The sequence below is a fragment of the Salmo trutta genome, chromosome 37 (genome assembly GCF_901001165.1).
Source record: "Salmo trutta chromosome 37, fSalTru1.1, whole genome shotgun sequence".
In the NCBI taxonomy this organism is placed as follows: Eukaryota; Metazoa; Chordata; class Actinopteri; order Salmoniformes; family Salmonidae; genus Salmo; species Salmo trutta.
Window position 1 is genome coordinate 25,291,050 of NC_042993.1, and position 22,288 is coordinate 25,313,337.

Below are 22,288 nucleotides of genomic sequence, written 5' to 3' on the forward strand. Positions count from 1 at the left end.
GTTTGTGTAAGATGCCAAAGTAACCTGTGGCATCAGCCACAACCAGGTTCAATGTGTGAGCCCCACATGGCACAAATAGAGCTCTTGGATTCATTTCCAGGAGTCTGGCTTGGACACCTTTGTTTTTGCCTCTCATGTTGGCCCCATTATCATGACTGTCCTCTGAATTTTTATCTCTAATCTTTTGAGAATCAGGGATGCCAAATGTTGACCTGTGGACTTGTCTGCCTCTCAAAACCCCATAAATGTTCCTTTATGTGGGGCTCCTTCAGTGACACAATTATAATCACAACTGACAACTGTTCAGTGTGGCTGACGTCTGAGGTGCGTTCTAGAATGATAGAGAAGAATTTTGCCAGCTTGATGTCACCCACCATTATTGAAATGACCTTGCTGCTCAACAAATCAATGAGTTCATTCTGTATTTGGTGGCCAATGTCCCTTTTTGGACACGGTTAAGGTGCTCTTTCATGGCTGGATCAAATTGTGCCATCAGTTCAACCTCTTTGAGGAAATTTCCATTTGGTGGAGAGTACAGTGTTTCTGTGTGTCCCCTTAGTGACAGATTTCTAATTGCCAGAGACTGCACAATAGCAGTCAGACGTGTCAACACCTCTCTCCATCTTATCCTCTCAGCCTCCATAAGTGCCATCTCATGCTTAGAATTTGTTTACCCTTTTTTTAGCCTTGCCAGTTCTTTCCATGTTTTGGTGTTCTGGACTGCTGTCGTGTGAAGTAAGCAAAGAACTTGTATGTTTCCAGTCTGTCAGTCCTGAGTTTGCTAAAGTAATTTTCTTCTTAGAAAAGAGTTTGCAGCAGAAGCGGCTGTTTCTTTCAGAATACACCAACCAACATCTAGGGATTTTTTTCACCACTCACCAAGGTCTTCCTGAAATACTGGTGGTGGCAACTTCTTCCATCACTCCCATTCCTTGGGAAAATAAAGTTAGGTGGTACCTCACTTGGTCCTCTGCAGACTAGGTGTGTCTGAATTCTGTCAGTCAGAACTGAAGGCCAGTCAACGTGGTTGACTGGCCTTCAGTGGTTCATACTCAGCAGCAGGGTTTGGTGGGGATGCTGCTACAGGCATTTCTAATGGAGAGCACATGGGCATTAGTTTACACATGTTATTCACAGCATTTATAGTGGTGGAACATCCCACATACAAACCCAGTAATAATAAAATCATTGTTACCTACAATATGGAAACTTAACTTTGCAAAAGGGAAATTGTGTTTTGTTTATGTTATGCAGGGATGCACACATAAACACATGTGTGTGTACCCATACATACATGCGCGTGTTCACAAACATACCTGTAGAATCCTGGTGGGGAGAAGTGGAAGCAAATGGGTCTTCATCCTCAGGCTCAGACAACATTTGTTAAGACACCTGTGTGGCAGAGGAGGTAGATGGCTCTTCATCCTGAGGCTCTGAGATCATTTCTGAAGAGGCCTGTGTGGCTGAGGAGGTAGATGGTTCTTCATCCTGAGGCTCTGAGATCATTTCTGAAGAGGCCTGTGTGGCTGAGGAGGTAGATGGTTCTTCATCCTGAGGCTCTGAGATCATTTCTGAAGAGGCCTGTGTGGCAGAGGAGGTAGATGGCTCTTCATCCTGAGGCTCTGAGATCATTTCTGAAGAGGCCTGTGTGGCTGAGGAGGTAGATGGTTCTTCATCCTGAGGCTCTGAGATCATTTCTGAAGAGGCCTGTGTGGCTGAGGAGGTAGATGGTTCTTCATCCTGAGGCTCTGAGATCATTTCTGAAGAGGCCTGTGTGGCTGAGGAGGTAGATGGTTCTTCATCCTGAGTCTCTGAGATCATTTCTGAAGAGGCCTGTGTGGCTGAGGAGGTAGATGGTTCTTCATCCTGAGGCTCTGAGATCATTTCTGAAGAGGCCTGTGTGGCTGAGGAGGTAGATGGTTCTTCATCCTGAGTCTCTGAGATCATTTCTGAAGAGGCCTGTGTGGCTGAGGAGGTAGATGGTTCTTCATCCTGAGGCTCAGATCATTTCTGAAGAGGCCTGTGTGGCTGAGGAGGTAGATGGCTCCTCATCCTGGCCAGTGCCAGAGGGTGCTCCAAAATATTTCAGAAGTGTCCCTGAATTTACATTAAAATACAGTATATGAGTCTGACACCCTAAATACATTTGTTGCACAATTAAATATACGTCATTATGCACAATATATCAAACTTTCAGAATAGGAACCAAATGAAATAAGACACCCCAAAAGACTCAATATATCACAAAAGATACAACATATCAGCATAATATAGACCTATTTTAAGTTAGCTTACAGCATTGGAAATTCCCCTTACTGAGCTCGGGAACTAATCAATACAATCACAGAAACATTTATGATGTCACCTCAATGAATGTTAACCAAATCAATAATGTGCTAGTTAGGTTGTAATCGTTTTGCTGCAGGCTACACACATTATCATGATGAAACTGTGTGAAATTATATCCAATGTTATGTAAGCTAGTTGGACAGAAAACGGAATATAGTCGCCCTATGTGTAATAGCATTGCAAGCAACATAGGCTAACAAACATGAGTGTTAAACTAGCCTATTTCATCACATGTATAATATTATAATCATAAAGAGATGACATAGCTGCTTACCTTTATCTTCTGCGCATTTCTCCTCTTCTTTCCTCTTTTTCCTAAACTGGGCACTTGATGGCTTAGACCTTTTCTTATCCATTTGTGTTGATTTGGCACTCGAGCATCAATACATTACCCATCCCCCAACACTCAACCAAGAGTCAAGACTAAACCAATTCACCTTGGTGGTGTGCAGACTGGATTTATATTATTCTTAACGATTTTGCACAAACCAGAAAAAAATTCAACAATATGTCTGTGAAACAATATATTCACAGTATTATGAATGAATTGTGGTTTATTTGGTAGCATTTCGTAGTGTGACTGATTTTACTAATTGCATTACTACTGTACAAAGTTAAGAGGTGTGCTATTTGATAGATTCCCCCACTCCCCCTACCTCGGGCTTCCAGTTGGTAGACCTGAGGTCAACATACCCCCGCCTCCCTCCCCATCTCATACTTCTGAGTGAGAGACCTTCCCAGGCAGTAGCCTGCCTAGCTCACAAACTAGAATCAGGGCGCCCACTCCGACAAGGTTAATTGACCCACAGTGACATGAAATCATTGACGTGACGTGCAAATATCACCATTCCACAAAATGTTGTGCGGGCGCCCCGTGCCGCCCCTGGCAAGATGCCGCCCATGTCGCCCATACCTAAATCCGCCACTGGGTAGCATTCTTTGACCAGGGCAGAAACTGCACCACATTGCTGACACTACAGCATCCAAGGTGGACTGGGGCTTCCAGGGGTGGAACTGAGGAAGGTGAGGTGGGAAGCTTGGACATTCTGAAGAAAGGTTTGGACAACCAAATTCAAATGTGTGTGCGATCACAAACGGCCATAACTATTTGTCCATAACTACAGTTTCAGAGGATCAATCCATCACCTTAAAGTGGCATGTAGTTATTTGTCAGATTATAGAAATATATTTAGTTTAGATATGTTAGTGATCATGAAAAGGCTATTCATTTTGGTAACCACTTCATTGCCTTTGTTTAACTCCTGCCAGTGGACCAGTAACTTAATCTACATGTAACAACTACCCAGTCCCATAACATTGAATACTGAAGTATTGAGTGGATTCCTTACCTTTTAAATAAGCTGTTTTGTGTTGAAATATGGCAAAAAGTCAGTACTTTGGCTTTGACCACAATTGGTTTACACTTGATTTTCAACTAAGAGATAAGTGATGCACCATTCTAGAATCTAGAACACATATATTACAATATAATACTTTATTTTCTCCCATCTGCCATTTGGTATAAAATCTATATTTTATTAGAAAGTACAATTTCTACACAAAAGCACAGCTCAGAACGTGTACGAAAGATACAGTAGTAGGTCTAAATAAACACATGTAATTTATATTACACAATTTCTGTAATTTATCTTTACCATGTCTCATCGAGTCAAGTATATGGTGTTTTCCTCGTTCTATATTCAGTAAGCCATAACACAAAAGGGTCGTTATGTCACTGTGTACTACCAACGTCACCCCATTCAATTGTATTGTCAGTGCATTCATTTAATTATTGTGAAACCAAAACAGCAAGTAGTGGTGAAAATCAGGACATGCATACAGCACGAAAAGGTCCGAGGAGGTGCGCTAAACTAACTCTTAAAAAGTCTCTACCGACGTTACCATTCTATCTACAAGCAACACCAAACAGCTGTGTACATCACTTCCTGTACTGGTCTACATGTGAAGTGTGGCTGAAGAAGCTGCATTTCAACTTCGAAACGCAGCCCCGGAGCAACTCGAATTGTGAAAGTGATGTTTAGCAATTCTGTTGCCTGGAATAAATTAGAAAAGGAACCATTGAGCTATCCACGAACAAGAGGAGTGGAATGGTAAACACCGTCTCGTGCGTTTAGTTGGTAAGCTGGCTACAGTTTATTTATTTTTATCTAGCTAACTAGCTAATAATGCTAACTGGATAGCCAGCAACGTTACGTTAACAAATCATGACCGTGTATGAAATAAGTTAGCAAGCTAGCAAAGCAGAAGGAAATGGAGTCAGTGACGTTAGTTTGCCGGCTTTTATAGCTTGTTTCTCCGTCACATTTGCTAGTTAGTCCGTAGCTAACGTTGGCTATCTAAAATGTTAAATATTTATTTATTTATTGTGGCCGCTTTAAGAGTTGTTGAGGCAAGGCTCGAGCCCAGGTAAATTAGCTACGCCAGAAATGGTGGAATCTTTGGTTACATCATCATGACTCTCGTACAAAATCTAAAGACTTGAATGGTCTAATCATGTAAAAACACAAAACGAATTAGTTTACTGAACACCATAGAGTGTGTGTATGTCTGTCTGTAGGCAGGCTACATGATATTGTTGCATCTGTTCATGTCTGTGACCAAGCAAAAAAAATCTTATTCCGATGGTATAGCTGGGTGATTTTGTTTTATTTAATCTTTATTTAACCAGACAAGTCAGTTAAGAACAAATTCTTATTTACAATGACGGATTTAGGAAATACGTTCGATTTTAAAGAGAAAATGCGAATTTAGATTTTTTTTCTCACAACCTTTAAGACTAAAATAACCGTAAACTTTTGGGTTAACAGTCATGTTCAGGGACAGAACGACTTGTTTTTTATTTTTACGTTGTCAGCTCTGGGATTCGATACAGCAACCTTTCCGTTACTGGCCCAACACTCTTAACTACTAGGCTACCTGCATATTAGATGCGCATAAGCCATTTGTTACTTTAAAAAAAAATTATACAAACAATACGGCCTTCTCTAAGTATTTTGTCATTACCACCACGACAAGCAAATGTATATTATAATAACGTTTTTTTCAGATGTGTGTACTTTGTTACCATGTATATGAATAGTGACAGCTGAGCACATGGAGGGAAATTCACATTTTGATGCCGGGAAATGTTTTTAAAAATAAAGGTAAATATAATATTTTTATTGAATGTCATTACCAAGTAGGCTATAATTAAAACAACTTGTTACATTTTTTAAAATTGCTATAATTATTTATTTAGGATACATTGTATGCTAGCTGTTCAACTGGAGTTAGCATGTCATTCCCACCACACGTGATTACCACCACATAATGAACTGTGATGGTAAGGAAAGAATGTGGTAATGACGAAATGTATTAGTTCATACATTTTTACTAACCTTAAGACCTGAAAAGACCAATTACATATGATCATGATTAAGTTGAAATTGAACACTTATTTGCTATTACATTTTGTATTGTGTTTGGATGATGGAGTGATTGTGATGTCTATTTATGTGACTTACTATGGTTATTAATGACTTTAATTATTTTCTATGAGATGTCCCCTAAATCAACCAAGGAGAGAACAAGGACATACACTATATATACACAAAAGTATGTGGACACCCCTTCAAAATAGTGGATTCTGCTATTTCAGCCACACCCGTTGCTGAAAGGTGAATACAATCGAGCACACAGCCATGCATTCTCCACAGATTAACATTGACAGTAGAATGGCCCTTACTGAAGAGTGCAGCGACTTTCAATGTGGCACAGTCATAGGATGCCATCATTTCCAACAAGTCAGTTCATAAAATGTAAGCCCTGCTATAGCAGCGCTGGTCAACTGTAAGTGCTGTTATTGTGAAGAGGAAACATCTAGGAGCAACAACGGCTCAACCACAAGTGGTAGGCCACACAAGCTCACAGAACGGGACTGCCGGGTGCTGACGCTCGTAAAAATCGTCTGTCCTCAGTTGCAACACTCGCTACCGAATTCCACACTGGCTCTGGAAGCAACTTCAGCAAAAAAAACTTTTTGTTGGGATCTTCATGAAATGGGTTTCCATTTACGAGCAGCCCCGCCCAAGCATAAGATCACCATGCACAATGCCAAGCGTCGGCTGGAGTGGCGTAAAGCTCTCTGCCATTGGACTCTGGAGCAGTGGAAACGCGTTCTCTAGAGTGATGAATCATGCTTCACTATCTGACAGTCCAACGGGCGACTCTGGATTTGGCAGATGCCTTGAAAACGATACCTGCCCCATGCATAGTGCCAACCTTACTTTTGGTGGAGGACGAATAATGGTCTTGGGCTATTTTTAATGGTTAGGGCTAGGCCCCTTAGTTCCGATGACGGGAAATGTTAACCCTCCAGCATACAACGACATTTTAGACGATTTTGTCCTTCCAAATTTGTGGCAACAGTTTGGAGAAGTCATGCTGAAACAGTAAAGGGCCAATGCCCCTGCGCACAAAGCGAGGGGTCCATACATAAATGGTTTGTTGAGATCGGTGTGGAAGAACTTGACTGCCCTGACCTCAACCCCATCAAACACCTTTGGGATGAATCGGAACTAATGGTCTGTTCTGTATCTTCAACAAAATTAAACATGTACTACTGTGACATTAAAATGTTTAATGGTATTTCTCAGTTTTATATGAAATGCCATTTCCACACAGTGTCATTACCACAATGCAAAGTCATTACTATCACGGTACATATTTGAGGCAAATGTGTATTACAGTTGATATTGATTATTTTTCCCGTATGTGAATCTTATATGCTTGTTCTTAAGATAATTCCTAAAAAAATGTAAAATATTACGATTTTAATGTGGTAAATACATGTTTCTGAGTATCTTCAAGGCCTATATGGACATTTAGACATGACAATGATAAATACATGTAATCAAAACTTGTATAAAACAAAAAGAAGAAAAAAAAGTTCTATAACATACCTTAGGCACAATTTATGTAATTTCCTTTTCAACTAAAATAGCACATTTTATGAAGTGGTGGCAATGACATTTCCCCTCGGGTATATGGGGAAACCAATAATAATGTTTGATTTCTTTAAATGTTATGGTCTCAGACTCTATTAGATCTTGTTTCCAGACAGAGTGAAGAACATATTCAGAGAGATAAGAAGCAGTTTCAAGAGGTTTAATTTTCCAAAAACATTTAACATCCAGAAGTGCCTGTATTTACAAAATCAACCAGCTATGATGGAAGACTTGTTTACTCAAGGTGTAGGAGTATCCTGTGTACAGTTCCTGAACCAGGATCATTTTAAATCCACCTAGCAGCCTCTCTGTAAACAGGATTGGGAGGGAGTGAATGTAATTTAAAAGCAGTGGTTTGTGCAATCAAGTTCAGAAAGTGGTCTGTCTTTTGTTTTCTATATTTGCCCAGCCATGGCTGTTTGCCATCTTTTGAAGGTGTACAAAAGGGGCAGCAGGTAGCCTAGTGGTTAGAGTGTTGGGCCAGTAACCGGAAGGTTGTTGGATCAAATCCCGAGCTGACATGGGAAAAATCTGTCGTTCTGCCACTGAACAAGACAACCCGGTAGGCTGTCTTTTTGTAAAAAATAAGAATTTGTTCTTAACTGACTTGCCTAGTTAAATAACACCTGCTCTGTAATCCGTTTGCTTTGGGCAGCGTCATTTGAGCTGGGCAAACCTTCCTCCCTACTCTCCTCTCTGTTTTTAAATAGTTTCCAGAGTGAGAAATGGCCACAAAGACCCCGTCACAAGAGCTGTCAGGTTGACTGAGTGAATACTGGCTCTAACGTTAGACTAGCGGAGGGGACAGTACTATAGGACTCCACGGTGTTTATGGGATAAGAGCCTGTCTTTATCAATGCAAACGTCTGCTGAACAGCTAGATCCTATCACAGGGTTTCCAAACTTGGTCCTGGGCCCCCACCCCGGGTGTTTGTTTTTGCCCAAGCACTACACAGCTGATTCAAATAACCAACTCATCACTCATTGATTTATTTGAATCCGCTGTGTAGTGCTAGGGAAAAACCCAAAACGTGCACCCAGGGGGGACCCCAAGACCGAGTTTGTGAAATCCTGTTCTGGTGCGTTCAGTTCGCTTGAACGTTTGAATGTTGCGTAACTGTTTGTACTGAATGACACTAATCCCTAAAACGTTCTTGAACAAACATTGAGGTACGTTTGCTCCCATTTGGGGGGTGTGGCTTGAAGCAATGAGTGGTGTATTTAAAGGGCAGTGGCCATGCTGACAGCGTTCCCGAACCCACAACCCAAACCCTCCCTGTTTTTCAACTGGTCGTTCAGTACAGCACGTTTGCGGTCAATTGAACGTTCCAGAATGTAAAAACATACTGAACTCAGCTCTGGTCTGTACAGACATGCATTACCATTTAAAGGTTTGTGGTCACTTAGAAATGTCCTTGTTTATGAAAGAAAAGCACTTTTTTTTTTCCATTTAAAATGACTATTGTAGCTGGAAACGGCATATTTTTTATTTTAATGGAATATCTACATAGGTGTACAGAGGTCCATTATCAGCAGCCATCCCTCCTGTGTTCCAATGGCACGTTGTGTTAGCAACTCCAGAGTTGCAAAGAAAAAGCCAGATCTCACTGGCCAATAAAAAGAAAAGATTAAGATGGGCAAAAGAACACAGACACTGGACAGAGGAACTCTGCCTAGAAGGCCAGCATCCCGGAGTCGCCTCTTCACTGTTGACGTTGAGACTGGTGTTTTGTGGGTACTATTTAATGAAGCTGCCAGTTGAGGACTTGTAAGGCGTCTGTTTCTCAAACTAGACACTCTAATGTACTTGTCCTCTTGCTCAGTTGTGCACCAGGGCATCCCACTCTTTCTATTCTGGTTAGAGCCAGTTTGTGCTGTTCTGTGAAGGGAGGAGTACACAGCGTTGTACGAGATCTTCAGTTTCTTGGCAATTTCTCGCATGGAATAGCCTTCATTTCTCAGAACAAGAATAGACTGACGAGTTTCAGAAGAAAGATCTTTGTTTCTGGACATTTTGAGCCTGTAATCGAACCCACAAATGCTGATGCTCCAGATACTCAACTAGTCTAAAGAAGGACGGTTTTATTGATTCTTTAAATTAGCACAACAGTTTTCAGCTGTGCTAACATAATTGCAAAGGGTTTTCTAATGATCAATTAGCCTTTTAAAATGATAAACTTGGATTAGCTAGCACACAGGAGGGATGGTTGCTGATAGGTGTACAGAGGCCCATTATGTAGATATTCCATTGAAAATCTGCCATTTACACTTACAATAGTCATTTACAACCATTAACAATGTCTACACTGTATTTCTTATCAATTTTATGTTATTTTAATGGACAAAAAATGTGCTTTTCTTTCTAAAACAAGGACATTTCTAAGTGACCCCAAACTTTTGAACTGTGGTGTACATACAATGTGTTACTTGGAAGAGTTTCTCCATTTGTGGAAGAGACTGCAATGACATGCTTTGATGCCTACAGTTTGATGCTGAATATGCAAAAACAGGATTTTAACAACATACTTACAACAGTTAGTGAACTACTGTTTACACAATCAGCCAACCAGTGCTGTGTGACCATTCATTTTCTACCCTTCAACAGGTATTGGACATTTTAAATGGACACCAGGATTTTGGCAACAAAGCCCTGTATCTACTTCCCCAGAGTCAGATGAACTCATGGATACCAGTTTTATGTCTCTGCGTCCGGTATGAAGGAAGTTGGAGGTAGTTTTGTGCGCTAATGCTAACTAGCGTTAGCGCAATGACAGTCTATGGTATCTACTAGTATGCTAGCAGTTACCATAGACTTCCAGTCATTGCACTAACGCTAGTTAGCAATTTCTTTCCAACTGCACACAGAGACATAGAAATGGTATCCACAAGTTCATTGGACTCTGGGGAAGTAGATAAAGGGCTTGGTTGCCAAAATCCTGAAGTATCCCTTTTAAGGTCTGAAGTGCACTTGCCCATTAGCCAAGTAAGGAGTAGGCTTTTGGTTGCCTGTCAGATATGATCACTTACATGCAGAAATGCAATATTCTGTATTTTATATGAATGTAGTGAATGAACCACACATTTTTATGTTGTGTGGTTGTTTCCAGTGTAAACTGTCACCTGCCCAATGGAACAACCACAGAGCAGTCTGAACTTTCACGACTGCTCAGTTCACTTGCCCTAGGTGACAAGGCAACTTGTTACGCCAATCCCTGTTGATACTTGTGGTTGTTTCATTAGTGTTAGCCTTCCAATTTGTCAGATCCATTGCTGACCCTGCTCCCTTTCTGTCCAATCAGGGCAAGACATTACATTTTCCATCTACCAATCTACCTATCTACATATCTACTCTGGAATGATAGTAGCGGTGGATAGGCAACACATTCGCCGTTCATGTCTGTGTGACTCTTAGTGCCCTTTTTGTTATGTTTACGTGGTTTTCCTCAGTTTTTCTGGTTGGTCCCTATGGTTGTCATTGCTTAGCTACTGAGCCGTGCAGCTTGTCATCATGGTTGCAATGAGGGCTGTCCCAGAGGTGTGGGTGGGTGCTCAAGCCACAAATGAACTTTGCGCTATGGAAACTACTCAGACTAGTTACTACCCAAGCAGCAGCAGACAGTAAAGGAGAAGCTGTAGAGAATTGTTATTTTTTTCTCTTCAGCAGTGAGCCTGTCCCAGTGGACTCAGACCTGAGGGAGCGGCTAAAGAGACATGTACCAGCTGCACTGACAATGAATGGCCAGTGTGTTGCCATGGGTTGCTATGACAAGGGCGCTAGCCCTCATTAATATGTGTGTGTGTGTGTGTGTGTGTGTATGTATATATATATTACACTTTTTTTCACACTGTATGCTAATGTTTTAATTGACTGGACTTGTTTAGTTGGAAGAGCTATCTACTGTATCTTTGTAGGCTATTTTTCTTTTCTTTTTTAGAATGTAGGGTTGGCCTTATAGCCAGTGGTTATCCAAATATGAACAGTTTTCCCTTGTCTTGGCAGTCAAGTAAAGGTAATGCTCTTGTCACAAAGCACATTTTCTGGTGCATATTGATGCTCAGGGCAGTGCAAACTGAGCTGGTCTCTGGCTCAAGCCTCTTCCTCCGTTGATACCACAGACTGGGAAGGAGCCTAAGTTTTCTCAAGTCCTAGGCTAGCCTATATCACAATGGTCATTTCACATCCTCAGGAGTCAGGAACCGTCCTCAAGGATTTCAGATGTTTTGTTTACTAATTGAATATGGATAGCTTGTTTTTTTTGTTTTTCCCTCCACCTTTTATTTAACCAGGTAGGCTAGTTGAGAACAAGTTCTCATTTACAACTGCGACCTGGCCAAGATAAAGCAAAGCAGTTCGACACACAACAACACGGAGTTACACATGGAATAAACAAACATACAATAGAAAAAGTCTATATCGTGTGTGAAAATGAGGTAAGATAAGGGAGGTAAGGCAATAAATAGGCCATGGTTGCGAAGTAATTACAATATAGCCATTAAACACTGGAGTGATAGATGTGCAGAAGATGAATGTGCAAGTAGAGATACTGGGGTGCAAAGGAGCAAGATAAATAAATATAGTATGGGGATGAGGTAGTTGGATGGGCTATGTGCAGTGATCTGTGAGCTGCTCTGACAGCTGGTGCTTAAAGTTAGTGAGGGAGATATGAGTCTCCAGCTTCAGTGATTTTTTTTTTTTGTTTTTTTTTTTTTTTGTTTTTTTTTGCAGTTCGTTCCAGTCATAGGCAGCAGAGAACTGGAAGGAAAGGCGGCCAAAGGAGGAATTGGCTTTGGGGATGACCAGTGAAAAATACCTGCTGGAGTGTGTGCTACGGGTGGGTGCTGCTATGGTGACCAGTGAGCTGAGATAAGGCAGGGCTTTACATAGCAAAGTCTTGTAGATGACCTGGAGCCAGTGGGTTTGGCGACGAGTATGAAGCGAGAGCCAGCCAACAAGAGCGTACAGGTCGCAGTGGTGGGTAGTATATGGGGCTTTGGTGACAAAATGGATGGCACTGTGATAGACTGCATCCAATTTGTTGAGTAGAGTGTTAGAGGCTATTTTGTAAATGACATCGTCGAGGATCGGTAGGATGGTATGTTTGGCAGCATGAGGATGCTTTGTTGCGAAATAGGAAGCCGATTCTAGATTTAATTTTGTATTGGAGATGCTTAATGTGAGTCTGGAAGGAGAGTTTACAGTCTAACCAGACATCGAGGTATTTGTAGTTGTCCACGTATTCTAAGTCAGAACCGTCCAGAGTAGTGATGCAGGGCAGGTGCGGGCAGCGATCGGTTGAAGAGCATGCATTTAGTTTTACTTGCATTTAAGAGCAGTTGGAGGCCACGGAAGGAGAGTTGTATGGCATTGAAGCTCGTCTGGAGGTTAGTTAATACAGTGTCCAAAGAAGGGCCAGAAGTATACAGAATGGTGTAGTCTGCGTAGAGGTGGGTCAGAGAATCACCAGCAGCAAGAGCTACATCATTGATGTATACAGAGAAGAGAGTCGGCCCGAGAATTGAACCCTGTGGCACCCCCATAGACTGCCAGTGGTCCGGACAACAGACCCTCGGATTTGACCCACTGAACTCTTGTCAGAGAAGTAGTTGGTGAACCAGGCGAGGCAGTCATTTGAGAAACCAAGGCTATTGAGTCTGCCGCTAAGAATGTGGTGATTGACAGAGTCGAAAGCCTTGGCCAGGTCGACGAATACAGCTGCACAGTATTGTCTCTTATCGATGGCGGTTATCATATCGTTTAGGACCTTGAGCGTGGCTGAGGTGCACCCATGACCAGCTCTGTAACCAGATTGCATAGCGGAGAAGGTACGGTGGGATTCGAAATGGTCGGTAATCTGTTTTAACTAGAGGTCGGCCGATTATGATTTTTCCACGCCGATACCGATTATTGGAGGACCCAAAAACCCGCCGATGCCGATTTTAATCGGCCGATTACATTTTTTGGATTTATTTATTTTTATTTATTTATTTAAAAAATGTATATATGTTTTTTAAATATATTTTTTTTAAATAATAAAACAAAAATATATATATTATTTTATTTGTAATAATGACAATTACAACAATACTGAATGAACACTTAACTTTAAAGTAATACATCAATAAAATCAATTTAGCCTCAAATAAATAATGAAACATGTTCAAGTTGGTTTAAATAATGCAAAAACAAAGTGTTGGAGAAGAAAGTAAAAGTGCAATATGTGCCATGTAAAAAAGCTAACGTTTAAGTTCCTTGCTCAGAACATGAGAACATATGAAAGCTGGTGGTTCCTTTTTAACATGAGTCTTCAATATTCCCAGGTAAGATGTTTTAGGTTGTAGTTATTATAGGACTATTTCTCTCTCTGCGATTTGTATTTCATATACCTTTTGACTATTGGATGTTCTTATAGACACTTTAGTATTGCCAGTGTAACAGTATACACTGTCCCTCTCCTCGCTCCTACCTGGGCTTGAACCAGGAACACATCGACAACAGCCACCCTCGAAGCAGCGTTACCCATGTAGAGCTAGGGGAAACAACTACTCCAAGTCTCAGAGCGAGTGACGTTTAAAACGCTATTAGGGCGCACCCAGCTAACTAGCTAGCCATTTCACATCGGTTACACCAGCCTAATCTTGGGAGTTGACAGGCTTGAATTCATAAACAGCGCAATGCATTGTGAAAGGCTGTTTGAATGAATGCTTACGAGCCTGCTGCTGCCTACCATCGCTCAGTCAGACTGCTCTATCAAATCATAGACTTAATTATAACATAATAACACACAGAAATACGAGCCTTAGGTCATTAATATGGTCGAATCCGGAAACTATCATTTCGAAAACAAAACATTATTCCTGTCATAATTACGTAAAATTCTGGCAAATTAGTTCGCAACGAGCCAGGCGGCCCAAACTGTTGTGTATATACCCTGACTGCGTGCAATGAATGCAAAATTACACAATTTCACCTGGTTAATATTGCCTGCTAACCTGGATTTCTTTTAGCTAAATATGCAGGTTTAAAAATATATACTTCTGTGTATTGATTTTAAGAAAGGCGTTGCTGTTTATGGTTAGGTACAGTCTTGCAACGATTGTGCTTTTTTTCGCAAATGCGCTTTTGTTAAATCATCCCCCATTTGGCGAAGTCGGATGTCTTTGTTAGGAAGAAATAGTCTTCACAGTTCACAACGAGCCAGGCGGCCCAAACTGCTGCATATACCCTGACTGTTTGCAAGAGAAGTGACACATTTTCCCTAGTTAAAAGAAATTCATGTTAGCAGGCAATATTAACTAAATATACAGGTTTAAAAATATATACTTGTGTATTGATTTTAAGAAAGGCATTGATGTTTATGGTTGGAGCAACGTGTACCTAAACGATTATATGCAACGCAGGACAGGCTAGATAACTACACATGGTTGATGATATTACTAGTTTAACTAGGGATTATGATTGATTGTTTTTTATAAGAAGTTTAATGCTAGCTAGCAACTTACCTTGGCTTCTTACTGCATTCGCGTAACAGGCAGGCTCCTCGTGGAGTGCAATGTAAAGCAAGTGGTTAGAGCGTTGGACTAGTTAACCGTAAGGTTGCAAGATTGAATCACCGAGCTGACAAGGTAAAAATCTGTCGTTCTGCCCCTGAACAAGGCAGTTAACCCACCGTTCCTAGGCCATCATTGAAAATAAGAATGTGTTCTTAACTGACTTGCCTAGTTAACCTCTCTAGGGGAGGTGGGACGAAATCGTCCCACACTATTCAACAGCCAGTAAAAAGTCAGAGCGCCAGATTTAAAACCACTAAATGTCAAAATTCAAAGTTCTCAAACATAGGACTATTTTATAGATACACTTCTCCTGAATTGAACCACGTTTTCTGATTTCCAAAAGGCTTTACAGCGAAAGCAAAACATTAGATTATGTTAGGAGTACATCGACACAATAACCACACAGCCATTTTCTAAGCAACTAGCATGCATCACAAATACCCAAAACACAGCTAAATGCAGCACTAACCTTTGACGATCTTCATCAGATGACACTCCTAATACAGTGTGTTATACAATACATGCATTTTTATGTTCGATAAAGTTCATATTTATATATAAAAACAGCATTTTACATTGGCGCGTGACGTTCAGAAAATATTTTGCCTCCAATACTGCCGGTGAATCAGCACCACAATCTACAAAAATACTCGTCATAACATTGATAAAATATTAAACGTCATTCAAAGAATTATAGATTAACATCTCCTGAATGCAACCGCATTGCCAGATTTCAAAATAACTTTACTGGGAATTCACACTTTGCAATAATCTGAGTACTGTGCTCAGAAAAAAACACTAGGTGATACAGATAGCCGCCATGTTGGAGTCATCTAAATTAATAAATAGTATTAGAAATATTCACTTACCTTTGATGATCTTCATCAGAAGGCACTTCCAGGAATCCCAGGTACTCAACAAATGTTGTTTTGTTCGATAAAATCCATAATTTATGTGCAAATAGCTTATTGTTGTTCGCGCGTTCAGTTCAGCTACTCCAAATGTGCGCGCGGAAAATGTTACGACAAAAAGTACAAAAAAAATGTATTTATGTTCGTTCAAACATGTCAACTGTTGTAAAACATCAATCTTTAGGGCCTTTAGAACGTGAAGATTCAGTAATATTTCAACCGGACGGTTCCTGTGTCTTGAAAAAGGTTTTGGAACGGAGGATCCACCCTCGTGAATGCGCCCCAATGAAGTGATGTCATTCTCTGGCTGACCAAGTTCCCAGCCTTCTCATTCGGTCTCTGTTCATCGTAGACACTTCTAAAAGACTGTTGACATCTAGTGGAAGCCTTAGGAAGTGCAAAATGAACCCTAACTCACCGTGTGTTCGATTGGCAATGACTTGAAAGGACTACAAGCACCAGAATTCTCACTTCCTGCTTAGATTTTTCTCAGGTTTTTGCCTGCCATATGAGTTCTGTTATACTCACAGACATCATTCAAACAGTTTTAGAAACTTCAGAGTGTTTTCTATCCAAACTAATAATATGCATATTCCAGTTCCTGGGCCCGAGTAGTAGGCCGTTTTAATTTGGGTATGTTTTTCATCCGGCTGTGAAAATACTGCCCCCTACCCTAGAGAGGTTAAATAAAGGTCAAAAAAAAGTTTTTTCTAAATCGCCGTCCAAAAATTCCGATTGTTATGAAAACTTGAAATTGGCCCTAATTAATCGGCCATTCCGATTTAATCGGTCGACCTCTAGTTTTAACTTGGCTTTTGAAAACCTTAGAAAGGCAGGGTAGGATAGATATAGGTCTGTAGCAGTTTCGGTCTGGAGTGTCTCCCTATTGTATATTGTCACCTTACACCTGAGAGTGGTAGTGAGCCGAGGGGGAAGAGCTGTTTAGTCTACTCTTTCCCCTCACATGGTTTCTGTTAGCTTTGTTCATACCATATCTTCTTTCCTCCTATACACTCCCACAGGGTGATAACAGGTTTGTTGAGCAAGAGGTGACACAGAGTCATCTTGTGACTCATGGCAATAGATAAAGAATTAGCTAGTGACACTAGATAATGCAGTGGATATGACCAGTAACTTCATCAGACAGGCTTGCCAGGTATAGTATTTGTGGCAGTTTGCTTCGTAATGGAACACTGGCGGCAGGTAATATGTTGGTAAAGTTCTTTTGACAATCTGAGGTGAAATGTAGCAGAAGTCTGCATGATTCTCAGTGGAGCCTATCTTCAGTGTGTAGAACTGAATGGGTCTGAATAGAGTGCAAGGATTTGAGGGCCTTTTCCGCCCAAGCTCCAAAGCTGTTTTGGAGCAGATTTGCAGACTACAGAGATCACAAGGTTAATGCTAGAAAGCACAGTCGTCCACAGCTGACAGATGCTGACGGATGGATGGATATAGTACGTGTTCCTCTAATCAGCCGAACATGGCATCGCTTCAGTCCCTCACCCTTCTCTTCGTGTCTGGCATCCCGCTCTGCTCCGGCAGGTTAAGGCTTTGATTCACAGGCAGGCCTTGCGTTAGTCTGCTATCAACTGTTTCTACCCCATCCTCTTCCTCCCACTCCTGCTCTGCAGCTCTCCTTTGGGACAGACACACACCAGATGTTTTCAAGTACTTGGCTACATATTTCCACTTTCCGCCACTCTTTTCTTCTCTTCTATTGCGTCGTCCTATATTTCCCAGCAGTCTGTTGAGCTGGCTGGCTGACTGCTCCCCTCTCACGGGACTGCGGGTCTCTTAGTGGGTCCCCTGTGCCTGGCCGACAGGCTGGCTAGCTGCCTGGCTATGGGCTGCGCATGCGTGGGATCCTGAATAACCAGCCACGCTAACAGAGATCCTTAGATAATGATTCATATATACATTTTGCATACTTCTCGCTCTCTCTGCTCCCCTTCCATCCCTCCCCACCTCATTTCTCTCTTTCCTCGGCCCCCTCGCTGACTACTATTATCTCATCCATTCCAGTGTGTGCAAGTATGCATGTGTACATACAGTATACATATAATATTGATGGCTCCAGGCAGAAAAGGATTGTCCCATATCTTGCCTGTAATCTTCCATAGCTGCCATCACTCGGTCTGAAGTGTGTGCTGCTTTACAGTCTGAGGAGGAGGGGGCGACGTGAGGAGGTGGAAGAACACTGGAGGGAAGATGTTTGTTTTGGCTGACTCGGGCCTGCATGAGCTAGTCATGCCAGTTCTACCTCTTTGACTTTCAAATGTAGAGACTCGAGAGAGGGACTGTAGCCTAGATTGAACGCTGGTGAGACAACTAAACTAGCCACTTGCATTGGGCCTACTCTGCTTTCTCTCCCTCTCCTTTTGTCATTCTCAGATTCCCTCACATAGCATCACATAGCCTGAGGAACAGGGGCATCTAAATCTAGTCACTGGCTCTTTTTATGTGTGCTGAGAAGGCAAGGCCCTGGCTTTGTCAAGGGAGTTGCCAGCTGCCAAGTTGTCCTGCTACACTATATCCCAGGCAGCAATCCTATATCCCATTTTAAGTCAATACGGCCCCTGAGCGCTTAACCGGGCTGGGATGATACTATACACACCCTGTTGATCAGCCGACTATTCATGTAAACACCTGTGAAACTGCAGTGGACATTGGACATACGGTAGTATAGTGTGCATTTAAACCGTAGTAAATGAAGGTTATCATGTTTGCTCTAAGGATTTAGCCACTATGCCTATATGGTTGCTGTGTATATGATGTTGCTGGCCACCGTTCATTTGAGAGGACTGCCTGAGAAGTTCCCCCTGCATCTGCTCATATTTGAAGTTGTAAAAAATAATATTTTTTTCCTTTTTCCTCTCTTCACTCCCTCCCTCTTTCTAGCTCTCTCCTTCCTGTTCCAGTATCTCCACATTTTGCTGACTCGTCATGCGCTCACCCTCTTGTCTTTCCATTTCTCTGTCTCTCTGTGTGTTTAATGAACTTGTTTCCTCATTGTCTGGGGATTAAGGAGTATTGAAGCTGAAAAGGCGGGTTAAGGGAGATTTCTGTTGAAACTGATGTGCTCACAGTTGCAGATCACACACACGCATATCAGGGTTTCTGTTATGAAAATGTGGCGCCGGACATTTGACCAGCAACACTATAATTTACCAGACATTTGAGAAATGTACCGAACCTATGTGCATTGGGTGCATAACCTGAATAGGGCGTCCACCCATGGTGCTCAGAATGACAATCACATTAAGAATATGGTAATTCATCTTAACAGAAAATGTAAGTTGAGGATGCAAGGACGTGTGTCCTTACTTTATAGTTTGAAGATGTTAAAACAACTGTCCACATTTACTTTCCCTCAGCCAACAAGATGATAAACGAACCTAATCACTAGCATATGTATAGGCCGAGGATGAGTTTCAAGTTTGGGGAAGCACATTTTCACCATCAAAATGCACTATTATAATATAGCATTCCACGCATCATCACATTTGCAGATTTATGTAAGATAGCCTACTATTTGTAATGTGATGAGTAGATTGGATAGTCATTTAGGCTAATAATAATACTCAGACTGCTCAATGCATGGCTGAGCGCGTGCAGTGTAGAGGCCTTGGCTATAGTCTGTCGGATAAGTTTCTTACTTTGCATGGGAAAAACCCATTTCATACAATTCCTCTGCACTTGATATGACTCGAGACATTGGCTGTGTGTGTATAAAATACTTTAAAAAAAATGTAATATACAACAAATTACAGGGTAGCCTACTCTGCTGACACTGACAAACAATCAATAACAACTACGTTGTCCATATAATAGGCTTATGAGAAGGGGAGACACAAATACAATATGACATCCATCTAAACTGGAGGAGGACATTTTAGAAAAACAACATTTTAAGTGGCAGTGAGCTGTCGTGACGTTGTATTAGTTAATGTGACGACTGTTGCTCATCGAATGATTAACGGTTTATAATTGCGTGATTAAATGAATTAAGCAATGAATCAAGCAATTATTAACTCATTAACCTGGGGCACCATGGGAACATTGTTTTGATTGAGTTTCTATTTCCCAAATTAACTCAAAGGATATCAGAATATCGATTACAACAGTCGCTAAATTAATCATTTTCCTCTACAGTCTCATAATCTGAACGTCGTATAATCCGGGAATCTGCACGGACCCGGGCTTTACCACTGAATTTACCACACCAATCTTAGTTGATTATTTATTTACTAGCAAGCTAAAATGATGATAAAAATACACATACACAAAACACAGTCTAGCTATTGATTAGGACTTAGTATAACGGGCCAACACACTATGGCGCTTGTTACCCAAAATGGGGATTTTAAAGAGAGAGAAATAAAGGAAGTACACGAGAGAAATATACATTTGGGTTCATTTGTCAGCCATGCTTATTTAAAATTAGCCTTGCCCCGAACTGCCGCTCTTATGGGTCAGAATATAATGATGTAATTACGTGTTGGAGGTCTCAGGTGGGAAGCTCCGCGTGGGTCGTTTAGGCTTCTAAATGACGCACTTCTCCGGCGCAACTCTCTGGTTGTCCTCACGATGTCAGTGTCCTTCTTGGCTAAGTGGTCTGATCCTCACCCTTGATCGGAAAGGGGTCTTCTGAGGACAGACAGCTCTGTAGTTCAGAGCTCACAGCTTCGGCTCGAATGGTGTCGATACCACGATTCAATGGAGAGTGGAGGCTGGGTGGTTCGGCTTGAATTCACCCGCTTAGACACAGCTACTCGTCCGTAGCTCGTGTAGAAAAATATTTCTTTGTCTTCAACCTTGTGTTTCGTTTTGGGGTTCGTCGACTTTGTTAGACCTTAGCTGCAGCTTGGGGTCAATTAGTCTCCTATGTTAATTCTTCACTCTCCTGTCTTATACCCTCGGGTCAGAAGTGGGTGTAACCGCCTTTAGGGCAATTCTCTGGGCGGACCAAGTAAAGGGGGCAAGGCTTTGGTTCTAGAAAATATCCAATTTTAGACACTAACTTCACATTTCATCTTTACCAAAACATTCTGTTTGATTTGGATATTTTCTACACAACGTACAATGTATAAACATCAGGCATATACTGGGGAAAACTCTTAAAGGTACAATGTTTTCATAATAACGTCATCTCTTAACCTTTAAAAACGATACAAAAGTTACATACATTTTAATATTCCACTTTTCGTCATAACCACCATTGTGGCTGACGGAAACCATTGTTCCAAAGTCCCCTTATTGCATGTTTAATGTTCTGAGGCCAGTTCTCCATTGTTAGGACAAAGGAATTTCTCTGTGGCCTAAGTTTTTTATTATGGGCGTGAGGTGTCATAAAACCCCCACATCTTCAGACCCCTAGATCTCTCCTCCTCTGTTGGGGGTTTGGGAGATAATCTGTAGGGTGGTGGTCTCCTGTACCCTGACCTGATCAGGACAGTCATGACAGAGCCAACAATGATAGAGTGAATATGCACGGTGCACAGTCACCAGCGATGGGGCTGATGCCCTCCGCTCGTCCCAATAAGATAGGCTATGGGTCTACTGTTGTTCGCTCAACTGAAAGACAGATTAGTCTTTTCATTGTCTTTTCAGCAATAGCTATTTTCTTTCCACTCTGTCTTCCCATGATTTGTATTTTGAAATATTGCAATATCCCTGGCTGGGCCTCTTTTCACTGACGGTCGCAACTCCACAATCATATTTTTCCTTTTGTTTATTTAGCACCATTTTTTTGTACTTTTTTGAAACACCGCATTGTTGCTTAAGGGCACGTAAGTAATCATTTCACGGTGAAGTCTACAGCTGTTGTATTTGGCGCATATGACAAAACATTTGACTTTAAATGATCTATTTGGTATTTGCAGCACGCGCTGACCAAATTGCACGGAGGTTAAGGTCAGCTAATGATCCTCTGTGGCCAAATCATGCTTTTAGTAGCCTATTTTGAATTATTTTATTTCTGGAGAGGAGTATGCTAATAAGGCTACATAATTTTGGCAATTTAGTTAAGGAAAGCTTAGCTTCCCCTAGCCTTATTGATGCGCTGCCTGTGAGCCTATATCAATCTACCATACACTATAGTAAAGTTTACCTATTTTTATTGGTCAGCTTGTCGAGAAGGAAATGTCCCAAACAGACTCAGGGACAGTCGTGGGATGATGGATCCTAAATTCATACAACCAGTAGGCCTAGGCTACATAGAACAACGTTAAAAAGCAATGAATCTGATGCGACGGATAAGAACGTTTTAGTTTAAAATGTTGATAAACCTATTTTTTTTCTTAACATTATTAGTGCAGCAATGCACACAAGGCAACGTGTGCATTTAGCTACCAGACAATGAAACAAAGTTGACGACCAATGGCACATGAGAGAAATAGGCTACTAGTGTCAATGACATATGAATGTCTGTATAAAATAATTGCCTACACGGATATGGTCAGATTTTGTCTA

General features: G+C 41.3%; 2 protein-coding genes across 3 annotated transcripts in view; one reads left to right on the plus strand and one right to left on the minus strand.

Annotated features, from left to right (window-relative positions):
• Window positions 1-1,383: 1,383 nt before the first annotated feature.
• On the minus strand, window positions 1,384-1,947 carry LOC115176516 (putative protein TPRXL). The gene has a single exon (XM_029736545.1). The coding sequence runs from the start codon at window positions 1,945-1,947 to the stop codon at window positions 1,384-1,386; it is 564 nt and encodes a 187-aa protein (XP_029592405.1).
• Window positions 1,948-4,231: 2,284 nt separating this feature from the next.
• LOC115177059 (beta-1,4-galactosyltransferase 3) overlaps window positions 4,232-22,288 on the plus strand; it is a 31,805-nt gene continuing 13,748 nt past the window's right edge. The window contains exons 1-2 of one of the 2 annotated variants that reach the window (XM_029737527.1): window positions 4,232-4,487; window positions 5,417-5,513. The gene's annotated coding sequence lies outside the window, so the exon portion shown is untranslated. The remainder of the gene's footprint in view (window positions 4,488-5,416; window positions 5,514-22,288) is intronic. The other variant, XM_029737526.1, reaches the window with a different exon arrangement.